This window comes from Acipenser ruthenus, chromosome 15, assembly GCF_902713425.1.
Source record: "Acipenser ruthenus chromosome 15, fAciRut3.2 maternal haplotype, whole genome shotgun sequence".
NCBI classification, from domain to species: domain Eukaryota; kingdom Metazoa; phylum Chordata; class Actinopteri; order Acipenseriformes; family Acipenseridae; genus Acipenser; species Acipenser ruthenus.
In genome coordinates, this window is record NC_081203.1 from 34,212,696 (window position 1) to 34,233,633 (window position 20,938).

The 20,938-nt window shown below is 43.4% G+C and overlaps 1 protein-coding gene across 1 annotated transcript in view; it reads right to left on the bottom strand.

The window, feature by feature from the left end:
• Positions 1-882: 882 nt before the first annotated feature.
• Positions 883-20,938, bottom strand: part of LOC117421964 (thioredoxin domain-containing protein 16-like) — a 40,379-nt gene continuing 20,323 nt past the window's right edge. The window contains 3 exon segments of the mRNA XM_058986557.1: positions 883-2,425; positions 14,298-14,488; positions 18,275-18,441. Of these exon segments, the coding sequence (XP_058842540.1) occupies positions 2,148-2,425; positions 14,298-14,488; positions 18,275-18,441 (636 nt within the window). The 3' untranslated portion in view covers positions 883-2,147.

Sequence of the window (20,938 nt, forward strand, 5' to 3'; positions counted from 1 at the left end):
TGTGTTAGGCAGCTTTTGAAACGTCTTCAAGTTTCCTTCTTGAGGGCAATGCCGTTGTTCAGGAAACTGTTGAATTTACACTGAGAATAAGCGATTCCAGCTGTCCTTGCCCAGACACACCAGAGTCATAGAGCTGGGAAAATGAGCCAAGGCTGGAAATTTTCCTCAACCTCTTAATTACTCTCTGGGTCACTCTGTGTTTGTTACCCCCTGGGGATGGGAAGCCTTAATCTTTATTCAAATGCATTTGGCAAGTTTAAGCTTACTCTAAATTAACAATATAATTTGGAAACGCAAAAGCTTTTCTTTGCCAGCGGCATCTGTGCTCCATTACAGCAGATCCGAACCTTGCTGGTATTTGCTGTTTTTTTAGTTAGACGTGGTCAAGATGGGTATGTGTGTGTGTGTGTGTGTGTGTGTGTGTGAACATTTACAGTAAATTCAGGGGTGGTAATTAGACTCCCATTGCATAGAAGTCTGATCCATTCCTGGTTTTACTACAAGTTTAATACGACACACCTGAGCTTGTTACCTATACACTGTGGCTCACCAAGCTCGCAGTAAAACCTGGAATGGGTTAAACTGCTGTGCAATAGGAGTCTTATTTCCATCCCTGTAATTGAATGGCCATTAAAACCAGCCTAAGATTGCAGAAGCATCAAGTTTAATAGGGATAGTAGGATTGGTTCTTGTTGGTAATTCATAGAACCAATCATCTGGGATAGCTACACCACCGGCTACAATCTAAAATAATTTCAAGGAGCCTAGATCAATTGTTTTTGAATACGTTCCTGAGACAGGCGATTTGATCAATTCACAGTTCAAACATCTCTGATCATCTTATTTCAGGTACAGTAAACCAGTAATGGGTTTGCGAGCAAATTATGATATTTTTAGACAATGGTTTATTTACAAAACACTAAATAACAGTTTCCAATACACAGAATATATCATACCATATATCCACCTCTCCTAGCGTGGCAGCCATTCGATTCGATTGCATTGCTTCACAGTCAGCATGGAAAAGCTGAGCGCTCCTCTCCGCAGAGAGGGCAGTGCTCCGCTGAGCTCAAGCTGCAGCCCTGAAAGAGTTAAGGAAACCTATTTCTTTTCCCAGTCTCTACAGGCAGCAGGATATGATCTTTCTTTCCCTTTGGCAGCCTACGAGCCAACCTGAATTTAATATCTCTTTTCTGGATGGAAAGGTTTCAGGAAACAAGATCTCGCAGTAAACACTGCCCTGTCCCACGCTCTTCATACCAGGTGGCTGTAATGCAAGTCACTCGGATCCAGGTGGAATATCTCTGCAAACGCTTCACAAAACGTGTTCAAGATCGCATTGGCTAACAGGCAGTTTTGTGCACAATGACGGTAGATTTATCATGATATTGACATGGTTTTATCAGTTTTTTCACACTACGGTAAAAGCTGTTCAATATTAGTGTAAAATCTGTTAATGATGTACCTATACACTATAAATACACACTAGAATTAATCTACAAATAGTTTTATTAAGTGAATATTAAGGTAAAGTTACTGTAAAAATATGGCACTGCGATGCCTGTGTAGCAACCCGGACCCTAATTCAGAGGCTGCTGCTGTCACACCTGCTCTGCACGGCAGAAAACTTGACTCTCGTCTACAGGCTGTGAGTGACGAAACAGCAGGGCAATCACTGCACCAGCGCCATCTCATGGTGGTGTTCTTGGTTGTTTTTTTGTGTGTTTTTTTGCAGTCTTGTTCCCCACCGTGTGTTCATGTATTCATTTCAGTGCAGTGGTTGTCAAGGGCCTGCCACCTCAAACACAGTCCACTGAAACCCCCTGGTACACACACATTCAGTTTCTTATCTTTCCTTTGCATCACCTGATCAGCAATCAGCTGGAGCTCTATACAACTCATCGAAACTAAGGCTCGTCTGAAATACCAGTACTTTGCAACAATACAGGAATAACTAAACAGAATCTGGCGTGCTGTCAGTTATGTTCAGTTTGATTTAATCCGGTATTTAACCAGGATGAGAACCCACCGGCACCTCATTTCCAAAGGAGGTCCTGGATGACGCTGGCTGGTAGAGCAGCTGGGCTGTGTTTTAATATGGATTTGGTGTTGGTGTGTGGGTGAATGGAGCTGTCCGCAGTGTGCAGTTAGAGCTCGGTGTGGGGGTGCTGGGGTGGGTCTGATCGCTGGGGAGGCTGCACTGTGGAGACTGGCGGGCTGGACTCTGGGTCTGGGTCTGGATCTGGGTCTGGGTCTGGGTCCACTCTCTCTCTTTCCCCTTCCCCTTCCCCTTCCCCTTCCCCTTCCTCCTCCTCCTCCTCATCCTCAGTCCTCTGGGCAGCAAAGCCTGGCACTGCCTCGTCCATCACAGCCAGGAAATCAAAGAGGGGGACCGGGGGACCCCACTGCTCATCCGACAGCACCCCTGTAGGAGAGAGAGCAACAGATCTGTGGAAAAGGCAAATGTTCTCAAAAAGAGAGAAAAAAACACTGCAAATGCAAACCAGAAAACACGACCGTTACAGAAAACAAAAACAAAAAATGTGAATGGTTGCATACTGTTAAACTATTTATTTTGGAGCATATTTAGTGTGCAGGTATTCTCTATCTTTATTCTTGTTTGGACTACTTTGTATTTTCATCAGTTAACAACAGCATGTTACCAATTTAAGGTCACAGAGAGCAGCGCACCTGCCAGGCAGCAGATGCCAGCATTTCAAAAGGCTGATTGAATGACGATAGACAGGTCTAATCACAGCCAAACACACTGCGGACTGGTAACTACAAATAATCAAGTAGAATACCGTGTTGTGTACAACCAAATGCATTTGTTTTCTGTGTGGCTCCAGGGCTTCTAGGTGCAACGTAATGTAACGGCCATGAGAAACGGCAGGTCCCGTGAAATCTGCTATTCATCCTGAAATGCGATCTATAGTATAATCATAAAAACGCTGCATCAGAATCGGACCGCACGGTACCTGTGCTTCAGTTTTGGTGATAAGTGCGCTTGTCAAGTGGATCACAAACCCTGCCTGTCAGGAAGCTGCTGTACATACAGCTGAATGATCTTTACACTGCCTTGGAGAAAAGGAAACACTTTTTTGTTGCATTATTTACCTGCCCTCACTTTAAGCAAGTAAAGATTGTGAGCTGTTAATGCATTATTTCACAACAACAGTTTTTCAGTTATTTTAAATAATGACATATAGTAACAACAAAGTAAATGTATTGTTCTAGATTTGATTTGCATGTGAAAGTTTATTTAATTTGTCTCGTTAATTTTGTTTTAAAATTATGAACGCAACAATCGAGCAATAATCTGTTTTAGATTTCAAACGGCTAGAGTCTCTTTAGCTGTATTTATGAAATGATTCTGTAGTCGCATGTTTTGTTCATTGAGATGGAAAACGCCTGCGCTTGAAGTCTGCTTTCTAGGTACAGGGTGATTAGTTCCAGTAAACATGTTGAAATGAGACCCACGTTTAGAATAGTCACGGTTTGGAAAGGCTGTTACATTACTCTGTGTTTGTTTTGTTGTATTCTTTATTGTTGCCAATCACTATTGAAATCAACACCTCATATGTTACTGACCAGTACCTGCAGCATACAGTAACCCAGAGTCTTTTATGCTAGACATATCCAGCATCTTTTAAATAATTTACAGTTTGCACAATATGTTAAGCAAAATTGAGTTGTGATTGTGTTCTAAAACGAAGATAAAAAAAGTGTTCAAATCATTTGAACCCAATGTTTAAAAAATGTTTAGAGCGTGTTTTTACTTTCTTCTGAAACAATTTACCCTGATCCAAGATCACTTATCTGTTCAATATCACAAAATGAAAATTCCAAAAGTTCCCGAATATTTCAGAACATTCCCAATATTCCCACAAAATTCCCCAAATTTCCAGTGAAAATTTACCGCTCTCAAAATTCTTGGGAATTCTGCAACCCTAGAAGGGAGTCTAACAAATGAGCAGTTTTATTTCCGAGCTGCATTAAGCAGGACGCTGCTCATTGAGAGCAATGATACAGAATCTTCTCATCTGAAATCCCAGAGGGTGAAAAGAGTCCTTTTACAAACAGGTCAGTGGTGGAGAAACATCCTTTACTATTATCAGAGTCATTTCACTGTGTGCTTGATAAGATCCTCTGTAAACAGATACCACACCATTTCACAATAGTTTACTGAAGCCTTCGATGATCTGATCTATAAAAGGAGGCTCCGAGTTTGTGTTTCAATGAGGGAGATTGTTCATGGGTAACACAGCCATTAGTTCTGGGAACTAAAAGTTGAATTCCAATATCATAATACACTCTGGCACGTACACCTATTAAACAAAACATTGTTCTTGTTTTGGGCAAACAAACAAAAAAAAAAAAGAAAAAAGAAACTTGGCACATGTTACTGCTGGCAGTGAATTATGGTGCAGTCTGTGTGATCAGGAAACGTGCTTAAAATGGTCCCGTAAGTTACCCTTATCAAGCACACAGTGACTGCCTGAAACGACTCTAATAATACAAAACAACTTCAGCCCGCAGATTAGAAGAAATGAAACTGGGGTGCAGGGCACTGCGACAGGACAAGATTCACTGGGGTGCAGGGCACTGCAACAGGACAAGATTCACTGGGGTGCAGGGCACTGCGACAGGACAAGATTCACTGGGGTGCAGGGCACTGCGACAGGACAAGATTCACTGGGGTGCAGGGCACTGCGACAGGACAAGATTCACTGGGGTGCAGGGCACTGCGACAGGACAAGATTCACTGGGGTGCAGGGCACTGCGACAGGACAAGATTCACTGGGGTGCAGGGCACTGCGACAGGACATGATTCACTGGGGTGCAGGGCACTGCGACAGGACAAGATTCACTGGGGTGCAGGGCACTGCGACAGGACAAGATTCACTGGGGTGCAGGGCACTGCGACAGGACAAGATTCACTGGGGTGCAGGGCACTGCGACAGGACAAGATTCACTGGGGTGCAGGGCACTGCGACAGGACAAGATTCACTGGGGTGCAGGGCACTGCGACAGGACAAGATTCACTGGGGTGCAGGGCACTGCGACAGGACAAGATTCACTGGGGTGCAGGGCACTGCGACAGGACAAGATTCACTGGGGTGCAGGGCACTGCAACAGGACAAGATTCACTGGGGTGCAGGGCACTGCGACAGGACAAGATTCACTGGGGTGCAGGGCACTGCGACAGGACAAGATTCACTGGGGTGCAGGGCACTGCGAAAGGACAAGATTCACTGGGGTGCAGGGCACTGCGACAGGACAAGATTCACTGGGGTGCAGGGCACTGCGAAAGGACAAGATTCACTGGGGTGCAGGGCACTGCGACAGGACAAGATTCACTGGGGTGCAGGGCACTGCGACAGGACAAGATTTACTGGGGTGCAGGGCACTGCGACAGGACAAGATTCACTGGGGTGCAGGGCACTGCGACAGGACAAGATTCACTGGGGTGCAGGGCACTGCGACAGGACAAGATTCACTGGGGTGCAGGGCACTGCGACAGGACAAGATTCACTGGGGTGCAGGGCACTGCGAAAGGACAAGATTCACTGGGGTGCAGGGCACTGCGACAGGACAAGGCTCCCTGCTCTATGAGAGCACGTCAGCTCCCCTCGCACTCCTAAAGCACAGGAATCGCGTCGTGCCGGAACATTATTTGCATCTTGTTTACGAAACAAACCTGGCAAGGCGGCAACATTTTTTTTAATAAACTCTAAACGATTGTCAGCTAGAATGCTGAATTATCAATGGTTAGAATGCTGAATTATCAATGGTTAGAATGCTGAATTATCAATGGTTAGAATGCTGAATTATCAATGGTTAGAATGCTGAATTATCAATGGTTAGAATGCTGAGTTATCAATGGTTAGAATGCTGAATTATCAATGATTAGAATGCTGAATTCTCAATGATTAGAATGCTGAATTCTCAATGATTAGAATGCGGAATACTCAAAGATTAGAATGCTGAATTTCCAATGATTTCAATTTTGTGTTCCCAAAAAAAAAAAAATATTAGGAATTCAGCATTCTTTTTTTTTTTTTTTTTTTTTATAAATTTAGTTGTTGCCAATTATTTTTATTATTTTCTCCCAATTTGGAATGGCCTATTATGATTTGAAGCTCAGCTCACCGCTACCACCCCTGCTCTGACTCGGAAGGGCGAAGACGAACACACACTGTCCTCCGAAGCGTGTGCCGTCAGCCGACCGCTTTTTTTCACACTGCGGACTCACCATGCAGCCACCCAAGAGCTACAGCGTCGGAGGACAACGCAGCTCTCGGGCAGCTTACAGGCAAGACCGCATGTGCCCGGCCAGACTACAGGCGTCGCTGGTGCGCGGTGAGCCGAGGACACCCTGGCCGACCTAACCCTCCCTCCCCCCGGGCGACGCTCGGCCAATTGAGCGCCGCCCCCTGGGAGCTCCCGTCCTCGGTCGGCAAAGGAATAGCCTGGACTCGAACTTCCAGACTATAGAGCGCATCCTGCACTCCTCGTGGAGTGCCTTTACTGGATGCGCCACTCGGGAGCACCAGGAATTCAGCATTCTAACCGTTGATAATTCAGCATTCTAACCATTGAGAATTCAGCATTCTAACCATTGATAATTCAGCATTCTAACCATTGAGAATTCAGCATTCTAACCATTGATAATTCAGCATTCTAACCATTGATAACTCAGCATTCTAGCTGACAATCGTTTAGAGTTTATTAAAAAAAATGTTGCTGCCTTGCCAGGTTTGTTTCGTAAACAAGATGCAAATAATGTTCCGGCACGACGCGATTCCTGTGCTTTAGGAGTGCGAGGGGAGCTGACGTGCTCTCACACAGCAGGGAGCCTGTCTCACACAGCAGGGAGCCTGTCTCACACAGCAGGGAGCCTTGTCTCATAGAGCTGGGAGCCTGTCTCACAGAGCAGGGAGCCTGTCTCACAGAGCAGGGAGCCTTGTCTCACAGAGCAGGGAGCCTTGTCTCATAGAGCAGGGAGCCTGTCTCACACAGCAGGGAGCCTGTCTCACACAGCAGGGAGCCTGTCTCACACAGCAGGGAGCCTGTCTCACACAGCAGAGAGCCTTGTCTCATAGAGCAGGGAGCCTTGTCCTGTCGCAGAAAATGATAATAATATTACAGCAACAACCCAGAACCACTCCGAATGACAGCAAACACCATGAGAAAATAGTAAGGGACATGCCAAAATCAATTAACATGACAGCTACCTCCTTCCTAAGGATGTCCTAAAGAATAAACACACGAAGATCAACACTGGAGGAGTGATTCTCAAGACATAACCAAACGCACGCTCGCACACACAGAAACACACACATACACTGGCCCCTCCACGATATACTCTCTCAGATATTCCAGGGCAATGCAGCCTGAGTAGCCCTGGGTATTGCAGTGGCTGGTGACTCGCTTTTTAACAGGAAGAGGCTGGCTGTGGTCATTGTTTGCATGAAGAATAGGAATATTTTTAAGTGCTTGCTTCATTCATTTGACGCATTCCGTTGCTTCGTGCATCCCCAGGAGATGGGGATTCAGGAAAACTGAGGAAAAACAGGAATTCTACCACAGAAACACAAGGGCAAAGAAGCAGATGGGGGCCACATTCTCACTTTGATGAGGAGAACGTTGAAAAGAACCAATTACGACAAACACATTAAAAGACAAACGATAAACACAATTTGCTAAATTTCAGTCTTTTCTACTGTGCTTCAGTGATAAGGCATAACTTGTTTAATTTCAATAAAAATGTAGCTTTCCTCAATTTTGCCATTCATCTGCATGTCTGAACTGGGCTCACAGGGTTAATAACTGTTAATTCTCCACCTATGTGATTCAGGAGACCAACCATTACAATGCATTCACAGCTAACTTAAAGACTTGGGCTCCCTCTTGAGGCAGACGGTGATACTGCACCCTCAAGACTCGCTAGATGTCAGAGCTTGAGCAGAACTTCCTTATTGGCTGTTTTCTGAAAAGTTGATGGACAGGGGAAGCGCACAGTAAAATTGCAGATAATTTATATTGAAAAATGAAGAAAGGTTATCTTTACATCATTTACAAAACCACTGCTGTACTGGAACAGAACAGAATTAAAACATGCAATTATCTGCACTATCCCATGTACAGTACTGCAACAATGGCAATCAGACTCCTATTGCACGGCAGTTTCACCCATTCCAGGTTTTACTACCAGCTTGATTAGTCCCAGTGTGTAGGTAACACGCTCAGGTGTGTCTCATTAAACTCGTAGTAAAATCAGGAATGGATCTAACTGCTCTGCAATTGGAGTCTTATTTTCATCTCTGTACTGTCAGCAGAAACACTTTGTTTAGACAGATTGTGGTTCAGACATTTTGCCCCAAAACTTGCGGTACATGTAATGACATTTTGTAACTCTTTATTGAACTTAAAGTAAAAAAAAAAAACATTTCACATCATTCTGTGAAATACTAACATACAAAAAAATGGAAAAGTTAACTATGCCTTACTAATTGCAGTAAAAATAGTTTGATTTAACTTAAAAAACATCCAAACAGAACTTCAGGCTGTGTATCGTGCAGTGAAGGAGGACTCTGGAATCCAGAACAGCACAATGTTCCAGCACATCAGGTTTGATTTATGAGGCGTGCAATGGTGGGGACAGTCGGACACGATTCATTTCCCACCAAACGCCTGGGGGGATCCGATTCTAACCCAGGCCCGGAGTTTGCTGGCTCGGACGGTGGCGTGCATGCTTCAGAGTGTCTGTGGGGTTGCCAGCGATTTCACTGAGGTTAGATTACATTTCTGGTTACTTGATGGTTAATTTCTCTCTAAAAACAAGGGTCTGACTAAACATACAGAGTGCACTGCAGTCAGGGACCTACTCGCACACACTGGTGTAAATCGAGCAGGGACGCTGTTCAAGTACCTCTTCTACTACAAACGACTTCTTGAAGAAGCTAAAAATGCTGATGAAGACGACCGTGAAAGCGCATCGTCACAAACAAACAAATTCTGACAAGATGGAGAAAGATAAAGATGTCACCAGAAGTTCAGTAAACAAATACATTGTGAACTGCACCACTGTGCACACACTGCCACACCACACAGCACCTCTCCCCTGAAGCTCACTGAAATCTTTCTGCCCAGGCTTGTTGCTTTGTGAATTTGAGCCAGTGTATTTATTTACCCAGTGGTGCTTACGGTAACTGAGCTGCGCTGCTGGGAGCTAGCAATTACTGCCTGCCTTCATTTCCTGTGCCTCTAATGTAGGACCAGCCCAGTGTAACTCAATTACCCTTTTTAAACTAGCTGATCAACCTGATAAGACAAACGTCAGCGAGCTGCCTCTCCGAACACTTGTAATGTACTGTTACAGCCACACGCGATCTAGGAGAATACGAGGTGGTATCATCTGCATCACAGCGGTAAAGGAAGTCGCTCATGAGTCACGGTTAGCAGATTGATATACCATTTATTTATTTTTGTTCTTCTAAAATTTAGTAGTCGCCAGTTATTTTTTGTATTTCTCCCAATTAGAATATCCAATTATTTTTAGGCTCAGCTCACCGCTACCACCCCCGCACTGACTTGGGAGCGGCAAAGAAGAGCACACGCTGTCCTCCGAAGCGTGTGCCGTCAGCCGACCGCCTCTTTTCACACTGCAGACTCGCCATGCAGCCACCTCAGAGCTACAGCGTCGGAGGAGAACGCAGCTCTGGGCAGCTTACAGGCAAGCCCGCAGGCACCCGGCCAGACTACAGGGGGCGCTGGTGCGCGGTGAGCCGAGGACACCCTGGCCGACCTGAGCCCCCCACCCCATTCAGGCATGGTTTAGTGAAGGGTGCACTGTATATTGTAGCTATATTGAAGATATTTAAATAAGCGATAACTAACAGTCTGCTGTCACGTGGCAGAGGAAAAGGGAAAACAACTTGGCACTGCATTAACACATCACCAGACAGTACTTGATGTTCCTACAAGCACACAGACCATGCGTGGCCAATACGTAATGTAACTCAAGAGAACCAACAGTGAGGCTCTTACTGCTGGATGAATGATGGGTGCACTAAGCAGTTAAAGAGGTCACTGCCAGGAATCTCGTTGTGTTTTATGGTTTTATGCCACCAATGGTTAAGTTAAACAAAAATTATAGCAAGCAGATCTGGACATAAATCATTCATCTACAAAAAGATCTGAATACTTACGATGCCAGTTAGAACCACTATACTTTCCTATGTCTTTTCAGTGATTATTAAAAGTTATAGGGTTGGTTTCAGACCCCAATAATCCATTACTGTCGGCTAGTCCCAGCAGTCCCAGAGTAGGGCCAATCTGGAGTCTGGGAAACCAGACAATAGAAATCTATTTGCGTAGCCACAGCAATGCGACGTAACATTTTGGGACTAACACCCAAATCTGTATTTGTTTGGATTACTCAGCCGGTGGTCAGCAAGTCAAGAAAGCACTTCACCCTCGACCCTGTGCATCAGGACTGAACTCTCTCCTGCAGTACACACCCACATACATACATACATCAGGACTGAACTCTCTCCTACAGTACACACCCACATACATACATAAGGACTGAACTCTCTCCTACAGTACACACCCACATACATACATACATACATACATACATCAGGACTGAACTCTCTCCTACAGTACACACCCACATACATACAGACATACATACACATACATACATACATACATAAGGACTGAACTCTCTCCTACAGTACACACCCACATACATACATACGGACTGAACTCTCTCCTACAGTACACACCCACATACATACATACATACATACATCAGGACTGAACTCTCTCCTACAGTACACACCCACATACATACATACATCAGGACTGAACTCTCTCCTACAGTACACACCCACATACATACATAAGGACTGAACTCTCTCCTACAGTACATACATACACACATACATACATACATACATACATACATACATACATCAGGACTGAACTCTCTCCTACAGTACACACCCACATACATACATACATACGGACTGAACTCTCTCCTACAGTACACACCCACATACATACATACATACATAAGGACTGAACTCTCTCCTACAGTACACACCCACATACACACACACATACATACATACATCAGGACTGAACTCTAATAAATATGACAAAAAACAACACACTAGAAACAAAAATATTTCTCTTACAGTAACGTTTTCTGGTAAATATTTATTTCAAAAAACGCTCTTGAAATATTTTGATATCTGGCATGTTTACCACTGGCTCAAGACCACAGTACAATTGTATTTAAAAGAATAAATAAACAGGCTTTAAATTTGGCCCAGAGTGCATGGGGAAATTATTATTTCAGTTAATCCATTTCTATTGCCAGATATTCCTTGGGTAGAAATCAAAACAACAATTTAAAAAAATTGTTCACAGAACTCCACAGAAGTGAATGTGGGCAGAGAAAGGATGGGCGCTCTGGTGAGCCACTCAGCTGCGGCCTCAGTAGCCCCCTAGCTATCCATGTCCTAATCAACCTCGCAATGCTGTTGATTCCAGCCATCCCTGGACTACCTTCCTAAAGGCTCCCCACAGTAAAAGCACAGCAAAGTGTAATGAAGCACAGTGAAAGCATGGTAAAGCATAGGCAAGCATTGTACATTATAGAGAGGTGTGGTAAGGCATATTAAACATGTGAAACCATAGTAAACAGTGGTAAATGCATCTCATAACCATGGTAAGCATGGTCAATCTGCACACGTACTGTGGTACATTTTTATAAGGGTTAAAAGTGGAAATGTTCTTTACTGGCAGCCTGTTGCTCCTCCTCAACTTTCCCACACATATTACAGGGCAGATTTATACAGAGTAAGCATTGCATCACTTATCAAAATATGCCAAGCATGTGTGTTATTGATATCTATTACAGATTCTGGAAGCATTCATTAACCTTTATGTTTGTGCGTCTACCAAACGACAATCCTATCGTTACACAACTCTTCTAATATGAAATGTTCAGAGCTGTCTGACACACACATTAATGACACACACACTATACACTGTGTATAAAAGAAAATGTGCACAAGTCCCTCTATGCACAAAATAATTTGAATTTCCATACCTGAATATTCTTTCTATAATTATTTGAACGTTAAACATGCTGAACTAGCTGAAACGAGCTGTAAAATCCAGCGATGCAGCGTAGCAGAGCACAGACCAATTCCAGACTGCAGCCCAGCAAACCACCATACAAAACAAATACAAACAGTACCATGCTGCTTTTCTTTAAATGGCTAAGGCTACTGGCAGCTCTGAATAAGCCCACCACTCCCAAAATCACACAGAACTTCCAGAGTAGACAGAAACACAGATTAGTATAAGAAGCAGGGGGTTTATTTGGTAATAACTTAACACTGATTTGAAAGTGATGAGCTGGAAAAGGTTGCTTTCTGTCTGTAAATTGAATTAAAAGGTCTATTTTCACCTGTTGTCTATCAAACCTCTTTGTGTTATACTCACGTAGATGAATTAGGTTTGATAGTTGTGGCAAACAGCAAAGCATATGTGTGTGTGTGTGTGTATAGAGGTTATGTAGCGAATCTTCATTGTGAATTGTCCCGTGTCGTGTCAAGGGGGTTGTTTAAGGTCAATTCCTGTTTTTAAATTCCAGTTCCTTTTTAAAATCCATTCTCAATTTGAATTCCCATTCTTTCGACGGAATGGGAATTGGAATGGATATTTTAGAGACGTGATAATTGTTGTGAGTGTTCAACTGCTTTCATTTGAAGCTGATTTAATTGGCCAACAATGATTTCAATTGAAGTAATTTGTTGCCACCATGAGAAGCTCATTTTAACACAATGCTGCTAATTGCAATTTTGATCAATGCCATTAAAAGGGAATGGGAATTGGAATTGGCAATGGATTTTAAACAGGAATTGGAATTGAAAAGCAGGAATTGGCCCCGAGCTCCAGACCCTAAGTGGGCAGAGAGGAGCATTCGGATTGAGCTGGGCTTGATCGGGCTAATTTACCATTCCAGGTGAAACAAGCGAGGATACGGCTGCTTGGGTCTGTGATGATTGCTGCTCTCCACAGAGTCTAAGAAAAGCAGCAGCCATCACCAACCCAAGCACTTGTTTCACTTTGAATGGTAAATAAGGCGAATTAAACCAACGAGCGTCACCTGGTTTCTGTGGACAGCTCAATCCGAACAATGGAGTAATCGGTCCGTGCAGCTCTAGAAGCGGGATCATTCTCTGCACACATGGACGGGTCAGCACCTAGGCTTTGTATACCACCACAGAGATGTTCCTGCACCTTTAAAAAGACGTCCGATTGCACTTTATATTTGGTATTCATGAGAGTAACTTTACGGTCGGTCTTTCTGTGCTGATACAGAGTCAGACTGTGGAACTCGACAGAGGAGCGAAAAGGGAAGCCTGTACAAAAACCATACGCTGACAGTGCAGAGTGTAGGTTAGGGATTGGATGGAGACGTATCCGCAGTCTTACTGGAGTGGAGACCGGGGCACGGTGTCACCGTCACCACAGGCCATTCAACTTCAATTGATATAGCGCCTCTCATCTCAAAGCGCTTTACAGAAGTCTGCAATTTCAAGAAGTAGTAAAAATGACAAAGTAACGATCAATAATTCTAGGTAAGACTGCGTGTGAGCCCCGCACACCCCCACATGTGGATATTCTCACTGCAGTAAACCGTTAAGGCACGTTGATGTTTTGGAACAGCATGCAGTCGATTGAATTCTGGAGCAGCTAGCATTATGCTCTTCATGCCATTATTTTGCTTTTTTGGTTTATTTTGTTCATTATAATTCAATGAGATTTAAAACCGACTCTCTCACAGCCGAGCAGTTTGTTATAAATTGGAATGAAACAGACAAAAGTATTTTCTTCTTTTTTTTTTTTTTTTATATGACACTTTTTATAGAAATATATTGCGTTCTTTTCTTGCACAATGCTAAATATCTTGCGTTTGAGTTAGGGTTTCCAAGAAAGATGTAAGACTTCACGTCCACTTGAAGTTTGGCATTTTATCATTTACTGATGAAAAGCAGCATTAGTCTGGACACATAGCTGTTTCTTGAAAATCTGAGTAATCTCATGCATTTCTTACAATTATACAAGATTAATTCCTGAAGGCTCGATTACAGATATATTAACTTCTCATAAACATTCAAGGGTGACTGAAAATAAAACATTAAGCATTCCCGGGAATGCGTGTGCAAGAGTGTGTGCGTGCGTTTGTATGCAAGTGCTTCACTCACCAGAGGGTTCCTCCTCCTTGCTCTGCACTCTGCTCAGCCAGCGCTGCACTGTCTCAGCCAGTAGGGGGCGTTGTGCTTGGAACAGGAAGACCTCTCCCTCGGAGCCGAGCTGAGAAAGGACCAGGGCAGGGAGATGGGGGACAGAGCCCAGGAGCGACTCCAACACAGCCCTGCCTGCTGGGGTCCGAGCACTGCAACACAACAAGCACACATCACTGCCCACGCCAAACAAACAAGCAAGCAAGCAAGCAAGCAAACAAGCAAGGTGCTTGGGCTGCAGAAGCGGGAGAGCGTGGAACGCAGGGCGAACAGAGACGTTGTGCAAGAAGCGTAATCAGAAACGTGGAGCCGCCTCCTAACTCTTGCGGTCCAAGTCACGCTTCTTCCCATAAATGTTTGATTATAACAATTTCCAGTAAAATACCATGGGAACTGGCTCCTAGAAACTCCAGCAGAATGTTAATCAGCACACTTAAACACTTGTCATCACTGGCTGCAGAAAAGGACAATTATCTTACAATTATCTTCTAACATACGCGGCCTGGCTGCACGTAGTTCCTTGGAACTCCAGAGCTAAACAACTCCAGAGCTAAGGAGGCTGTGAGGTCCAGTGATTAAAGAAAAGGGCTTGTAACCAGGAGGTCCCCCGTTCAAATCCCACCTCAGCCACTGACTCATTGTGTGACCCTGAGCAAGTCACTTAACCTCCTTGTGCTCCGTCTTTCGGGTGAGACGTAGTTGTAAGTGACTCTGCAGCTGATGCATAGTTCACACACTCTAGTCTCTTTAAGTTGCCTTGGATAAAGGTGTCAGCTAAATAAACAAATAATAAAGAAACTCCCACAACTCGCTGCTCGGCTCCTGGACAGATCACGGTTTAAAAGTGCGGCACCATCTGCTGCTCTTTCCCTTCGGTTATTTCCAGCGATAACAATCCTGGTATCTGGGCAGCAGTGTGGAGTAGTGGTTAGGGCTCTGGACTCTTGACTGGAGGGTCGTGGGTTCAATCCCCGGTGGGGACACTGCTGCTGTACCCTTGAGCAAGGTACTTTACCTAGATTGCTCCAGTAAAAAAACCCAACTGTATAAATGGGTAATTGTATGTAAAAATAATGTGATATCTTGTAACAATTGTAAGTCGCCCTGGATAAGGGCGTCAGCTAAGAAATAAATAATAATAATAATAATAATAATCTGGCCGTATCAAACTGATCTGCTGTTCGAGTGAGAGTCTGCAGCTCCGAAAGCTTCTATTAAGAGGTACTCAGAGATGAGCATGTTATAAAACTCCAAACTGAAATTACACCTCACACTCTCCTATAGGTCATTTTACAGCAAAACGACTGTAATGCTGGATAATTACCATCAACTGGTAATGCCAGACAAGGGGGTCCCAGATGTGCACCATTCATGTGTGAAGATGGCGTGTGATCATTACTGAAGTGCCAGACGTTGATTACACACACGTGCTTGATAGACACACCGCTCTGCACTGTTCGGAGCAGTGGACATGCACAGATGCATGTGCTGTTATTCCTGTTCGTTTTGTACTTTGCAAGCTAGGGGTATGTTCACTTTAAGTAAGAGCTGAGGGAGGCTAGATTGTTTTCGATGTTGCAATCGCTCTTTCTAGCAACTAAAATCTGATCATTTTAAATAATTGATAAAGCCATGCAAGGGCAATAATTAGGTATTGAAAACATATCCTTCCCAGGTTAGTTCCCTATCCCTATCCCTGACACAGTTTCCACATGCTTCTTCAAAGTAACTGTGTCAAATTAAAAGTACAGTGGTGGTTTATCGCACACAGACTCGGAGCTTTCACTGAAACCCAGTGACGCCACAGCACTCCTACCCCTGCAAAAATAAAACCCAGGCAAATCAAACCACAAATTGAAAGAGCTAAAAGACGACCCACGTCCTCTTTTAAAAGATCAAATACCTAACAAGCTCGTACCGGAAGGGTTATCAGCATTGAGATCTACAGCAGCAAATCCAGAAGCTCGTTTTGCACTGCACAGCTCTGCATTCAGGAGACCGCGTTCAGCTGAAACTGAGCATGTGCTGCACAGAACAGCCCTTTATCAGTTCTGGATGAGTCAGGGTTCCTGTCAAGTAGCTTTTAAAAGCCAACGTGGGGGTGTGGGGGAACAAGCTGTCGTGCCGCGTCAGGGTTTATTTATTTCTATTTGTTTACAAGAGCTTCTCGACAGGCAGGTGCAAAGTAGGGTTGGACGATAACCACATTTTCAGCTCTCGATTACCGTCTGTAAATTATCATGAGAATCAGGACTATCGGCTGAATAAATAAAATATTAAAAATTCTTGTAATTTATCAAATTTCTACTTGAGCAGCATGACAGCCGCCAGTCAGCGTCACGAGTTTAGAAGATAAAAAACTAGACAGCATAGGTGCAGAGTTTAATTTCTGGAGGGTGCCCAGAACAAATAAAAATACACCTATTGTAATTTGTATATTAATAAATGATGTAGTTTTCCTTTAAAATACATATATCTTATTGAAACATGTATGTTAATTCAAGAACGTTTACTTTCATAAAAGAAAGTGCCACCAAATGTATTAATATAAAGAAACTAAATTGCTAAGGTTACCTGGAAGCTTTTTTTCACTTGTGTGCCGAATCTGCCATTAAGAGAATCAAACAAGGTTAAAATAATAAATAAATAAACACTATTAGGAACATGCTGAGTTTCACATGGCTGCTTGTATGCAGACAGTTTAATAAAATGAGCTGCCTATCCTTTCATTAAAAGCGAACTCTCTTCTATTTATGCAGCTACCCTTTTTTAGAATAGCCGTGGGAACAGAGATCTATACAAGGGTTCTCAGCACCCGCTTATTCTCCCCATGCGGTGCACAGGCTGCAGTAACTTACAGTACTCGTGTCTTTACTGTAGTTTACAATACAAGAAGCAGAGTATATTACACGCGTGCCATGTGGGTCTGCTTTTGCTTGTTTTGTTATTTTTTTTTGCAATTAAATTCTAATTACGAATGTTTAATAGTCAAAAGTTCCACTTTTCTACAGTAATTTTATAGTGAGCTAGCGGTTTATTTCATTTTATTTTACAAACAATATTTGTGTTTTTAGGTTAGAAAACCAGTCATGCTTTGCCAGTGTGCAAATTCTTATCAAAATGAAAGCATGCCGTATAGTTAAAAGCACACTGTTTAAAATCAATGCTCCACTTCCCAATGTACGCAGTGCTCACACGGGGCACGTTTCACGCCTCACGCAGACACTTCAGTGCTGATTACTGCTTCATTGGGTCACGGACGACAATTATGATGATCGAGAATCATTTTTCAGCGCAATAAAATTATCGCTGCAAAAAAAAAAATATATATATATATTGTGATTAATGATATTAGCAATTATTGCTCCAACCCTAGTGCTTGTGTTTTTAAAAAGATGCGGTTTGGTGTAATATTGTAAACTGATGTATTTCCTCATTCTCAAGGCTACATTTAGTGTCAAAGTCTTGCTGTGTGGTGGAGATGACACCTGATTTCTTATGATAAAAAAGAGAGTATCTGTGACGGCTTGTATGCAAAAAAACAAAAAACAAATAAAAAAAAACGAGACGACTGTATCCAAAGAAACCACTAACACAGCAACAAAACAGGATATGTGCCTCTGAGCCTGTGTGTGTGTGTGTGTGTGTGTGTGTGTGTGTGTGTGTGTCTCATTCTATGTCTGAGGGGAGACTCACAGCTCTGTGCCTGTGTGTGTGTGTGTGTGTCTCATTCTATGTCTGAGGGGAGACTCACAGCTCTGTGCCTGTGTGTGTGTGTGTGTGTCTCATTCCATGTCTGAGGGGAGACTCACAGCTCTGTGCCTGTGTGTGTGTGTGTGTGTGTGCCTGTGTCTGTGTCTCTCATTTTGTGTCTGAGGGGACTCACAGCTCTGTGTCTGTGTGTGTGTCTCTCATTTTGTGTCTGAGGGGAGACTCACAGGTGTATCCAGCAGGGCAGGTAGTGGTCCAGCTGTCCTCTGTCCTGCAGTGTGCTCAGCTCCTGTCTCGCATGGACGCTCTCACTGTCGTCCCTGTCCACAAACAGGATGAGTAGCGGCCGGCCCAGCTCCAGATAGGAGGGCAGGTTTAACACCGTCAGCTCCGGCTGTCGGGGGAGGGAACGACAAAAAAACGCATTATCAGAAACATCGTCTGCACCCTATAAAGATACATTTCAGAAACATCGTCTGCACCCTATAAAGATACATTTCAGAAACATCGTCTGCACCCTATAAAGATACATTTCAGAAACATCGTCTGCACCCTATAAAGATACATTTCAGAAACATCGTCTCCACCCTATAAAGATACATTTCAGAAACATCGTCTGCACCCTATAAAGATACATTTCAGGAACATCGTCTCCACCCTATAAAGATACATTTCAGAAACATCGCCTGCACCCTATAAAGATACATTTCAGAAACATCGTCTCCACCCTATAAAGATACATTTCAGAAACATCGTCTCCACCCTATAAAGATACATTTCAGAAACATCGTCTGCACCCTATAAAGATACATTTCAGAAACATCGTCTCCACCCTATAAAGATACATTTCAGAAACATCGTCTGCACCCTATAAAGATACATTTCAGAAACATCGTCTGCACCCTATAAAGATACATTTCAGAAACATCGTCTCCACCCTATAAAGATACATTTCAGAAACATCGTCTCCACCCTATAAAGTTTATTTATTTACAGTGCTTACCTGTGCTTTACCATGCTTTCAATATATTTTATTACACTTCAACAAGGGCAACTGAAAAGGTTTGAATTGCTGGGCTGAATATAACATTCCCTTTAAGACTGGGCCAACAATATTTACAAATCCTTTAGAAATCTTTAAGAGAGATCACATTTTCTGTCTGGGTTATGTTAGTGTGGGGAGTTCGGTCTGCCTCTCCCACAGGTCCCAGAAAGCAAGCAGTCTGCGATCAAGATAAAGCTGCATTTAACTGTTCCCTCTGACTAACCAACGCAAAGCAGTGCCTTTACTGCAGGGTGACAGAATGGCAGCAGGATAGACTTAGTAATACAAGCCACTCTGCCTTACTTGCAGACACTGCCATCTTGTGGTACAAAGTGCATCTTTCCTGACACTGAATGCCTTCAGTCCACATTTTTTTTTTTTTTTGTTTCGAGTGCCTAGACCCCAGTGTGGCCCCTGGGCCCCTGAAGGGGATGGACTTGCTGAACATGGCTGGCCAGCATTCCTTGCCTTTCCTCTGTGAATATTAAACAAAACAAAAAGGATTGCATGTCACTATCCCATGTCCCTTTCACAGCATGAGATGAAAACGAATCCCTGAAATATACATGCGCTACCTCGGGAGACGAGACAATGTCTCAAACAGAAGGACGACGAAGTCATTAGTCAACATGTCTGTTTGCTTGCTTGCATTTCTGTAAACTGGGGCCAGCGAGTCAGGTCAATAGAACTCTACTGATGCAGACAGGTCCTTATCAATTCACACCTCGTTCTACTGGGGGCCAATTGTTTAACTCAACCGTTTTAACGGAACTGAAGTCAACATTTCCTGCTGTAAAATCAGTACAGTACAAAGAAAGAAAGCCCATGTGTTGCTATGTACTGCAGAGACAATGGGGCACTGGCTCATGGCAACAGTCACCAGGCACCTCCTGTACACAGACGCCAGCCAACCTTGAAAGATGCATAAGAAACGGCAGAATAAAAAACACGCCCACGCTGGTACAGCAACAACACATTACAGTGTAGTCCCGTCCCTTGTTTGCATTTACACTTCCCTAACTGAGAGATCCTGTCATTTAAGATAAGATATAAATAAAAACACCAGGCTGAGATTACGCAGGGACGTCAGCAGGATTCAGTAGAAAAGAAAAAAAAATATTCAAACCATTTTCCTCAAAATCAGACAAGCAGCTATACAATTAACAACCATAGCAGTGAAGCCATCAATGCAAACGCATAACAGCCGTGTCAGCTTTCATGGACGGGGAACGAAGCAGTGAGAGAGGAGCCTCTGCGTTGAGGGGAACAACTTTTAAAATCGCATCCTATTAAAAAAACCTGCTTATAACGGCTACTCAAAAATGGATTAGCCACAGGGTATAGGTAACAAGCTCAGGTGTGTCTTATTAAACGCATAGTAAAACCAGGACTGGATCAGACTGCTATGCAATGGGCGTCTTATTTCCATCCCTGTAACTGCAAAGCACAGGTAAGACACCCTACACAACATATTAAACTTGGAGGAAAGATAACGGAGGATCGCACAGCAGTCTAGTAGTACAGAAAATAACACCACTCAGCACAGCAGAGCACTAAACTAAACCAATAGGCCAACATGAAAATCGAAGCCCATTTTAATGTATTTGTCAATAAGATGCTAAAGAAGATGGAAGATGCAAAGGCCAACACTGTGCGAGTTTGTGGAGGGGAGTGGGAGGGAATCTCATCAACAGATCTTCATCTACACATTCCAGCCTGGAGAAATCATTATAAACAACCAAACATAAGTGCACCACCTGCTTCCTGCATCCAAGCAGTGCTGTATCTGTAGTTTAAGAACTTTACCGTTGTATTTCTCTATGCTTTTAACTCCTTATGCCCAAAT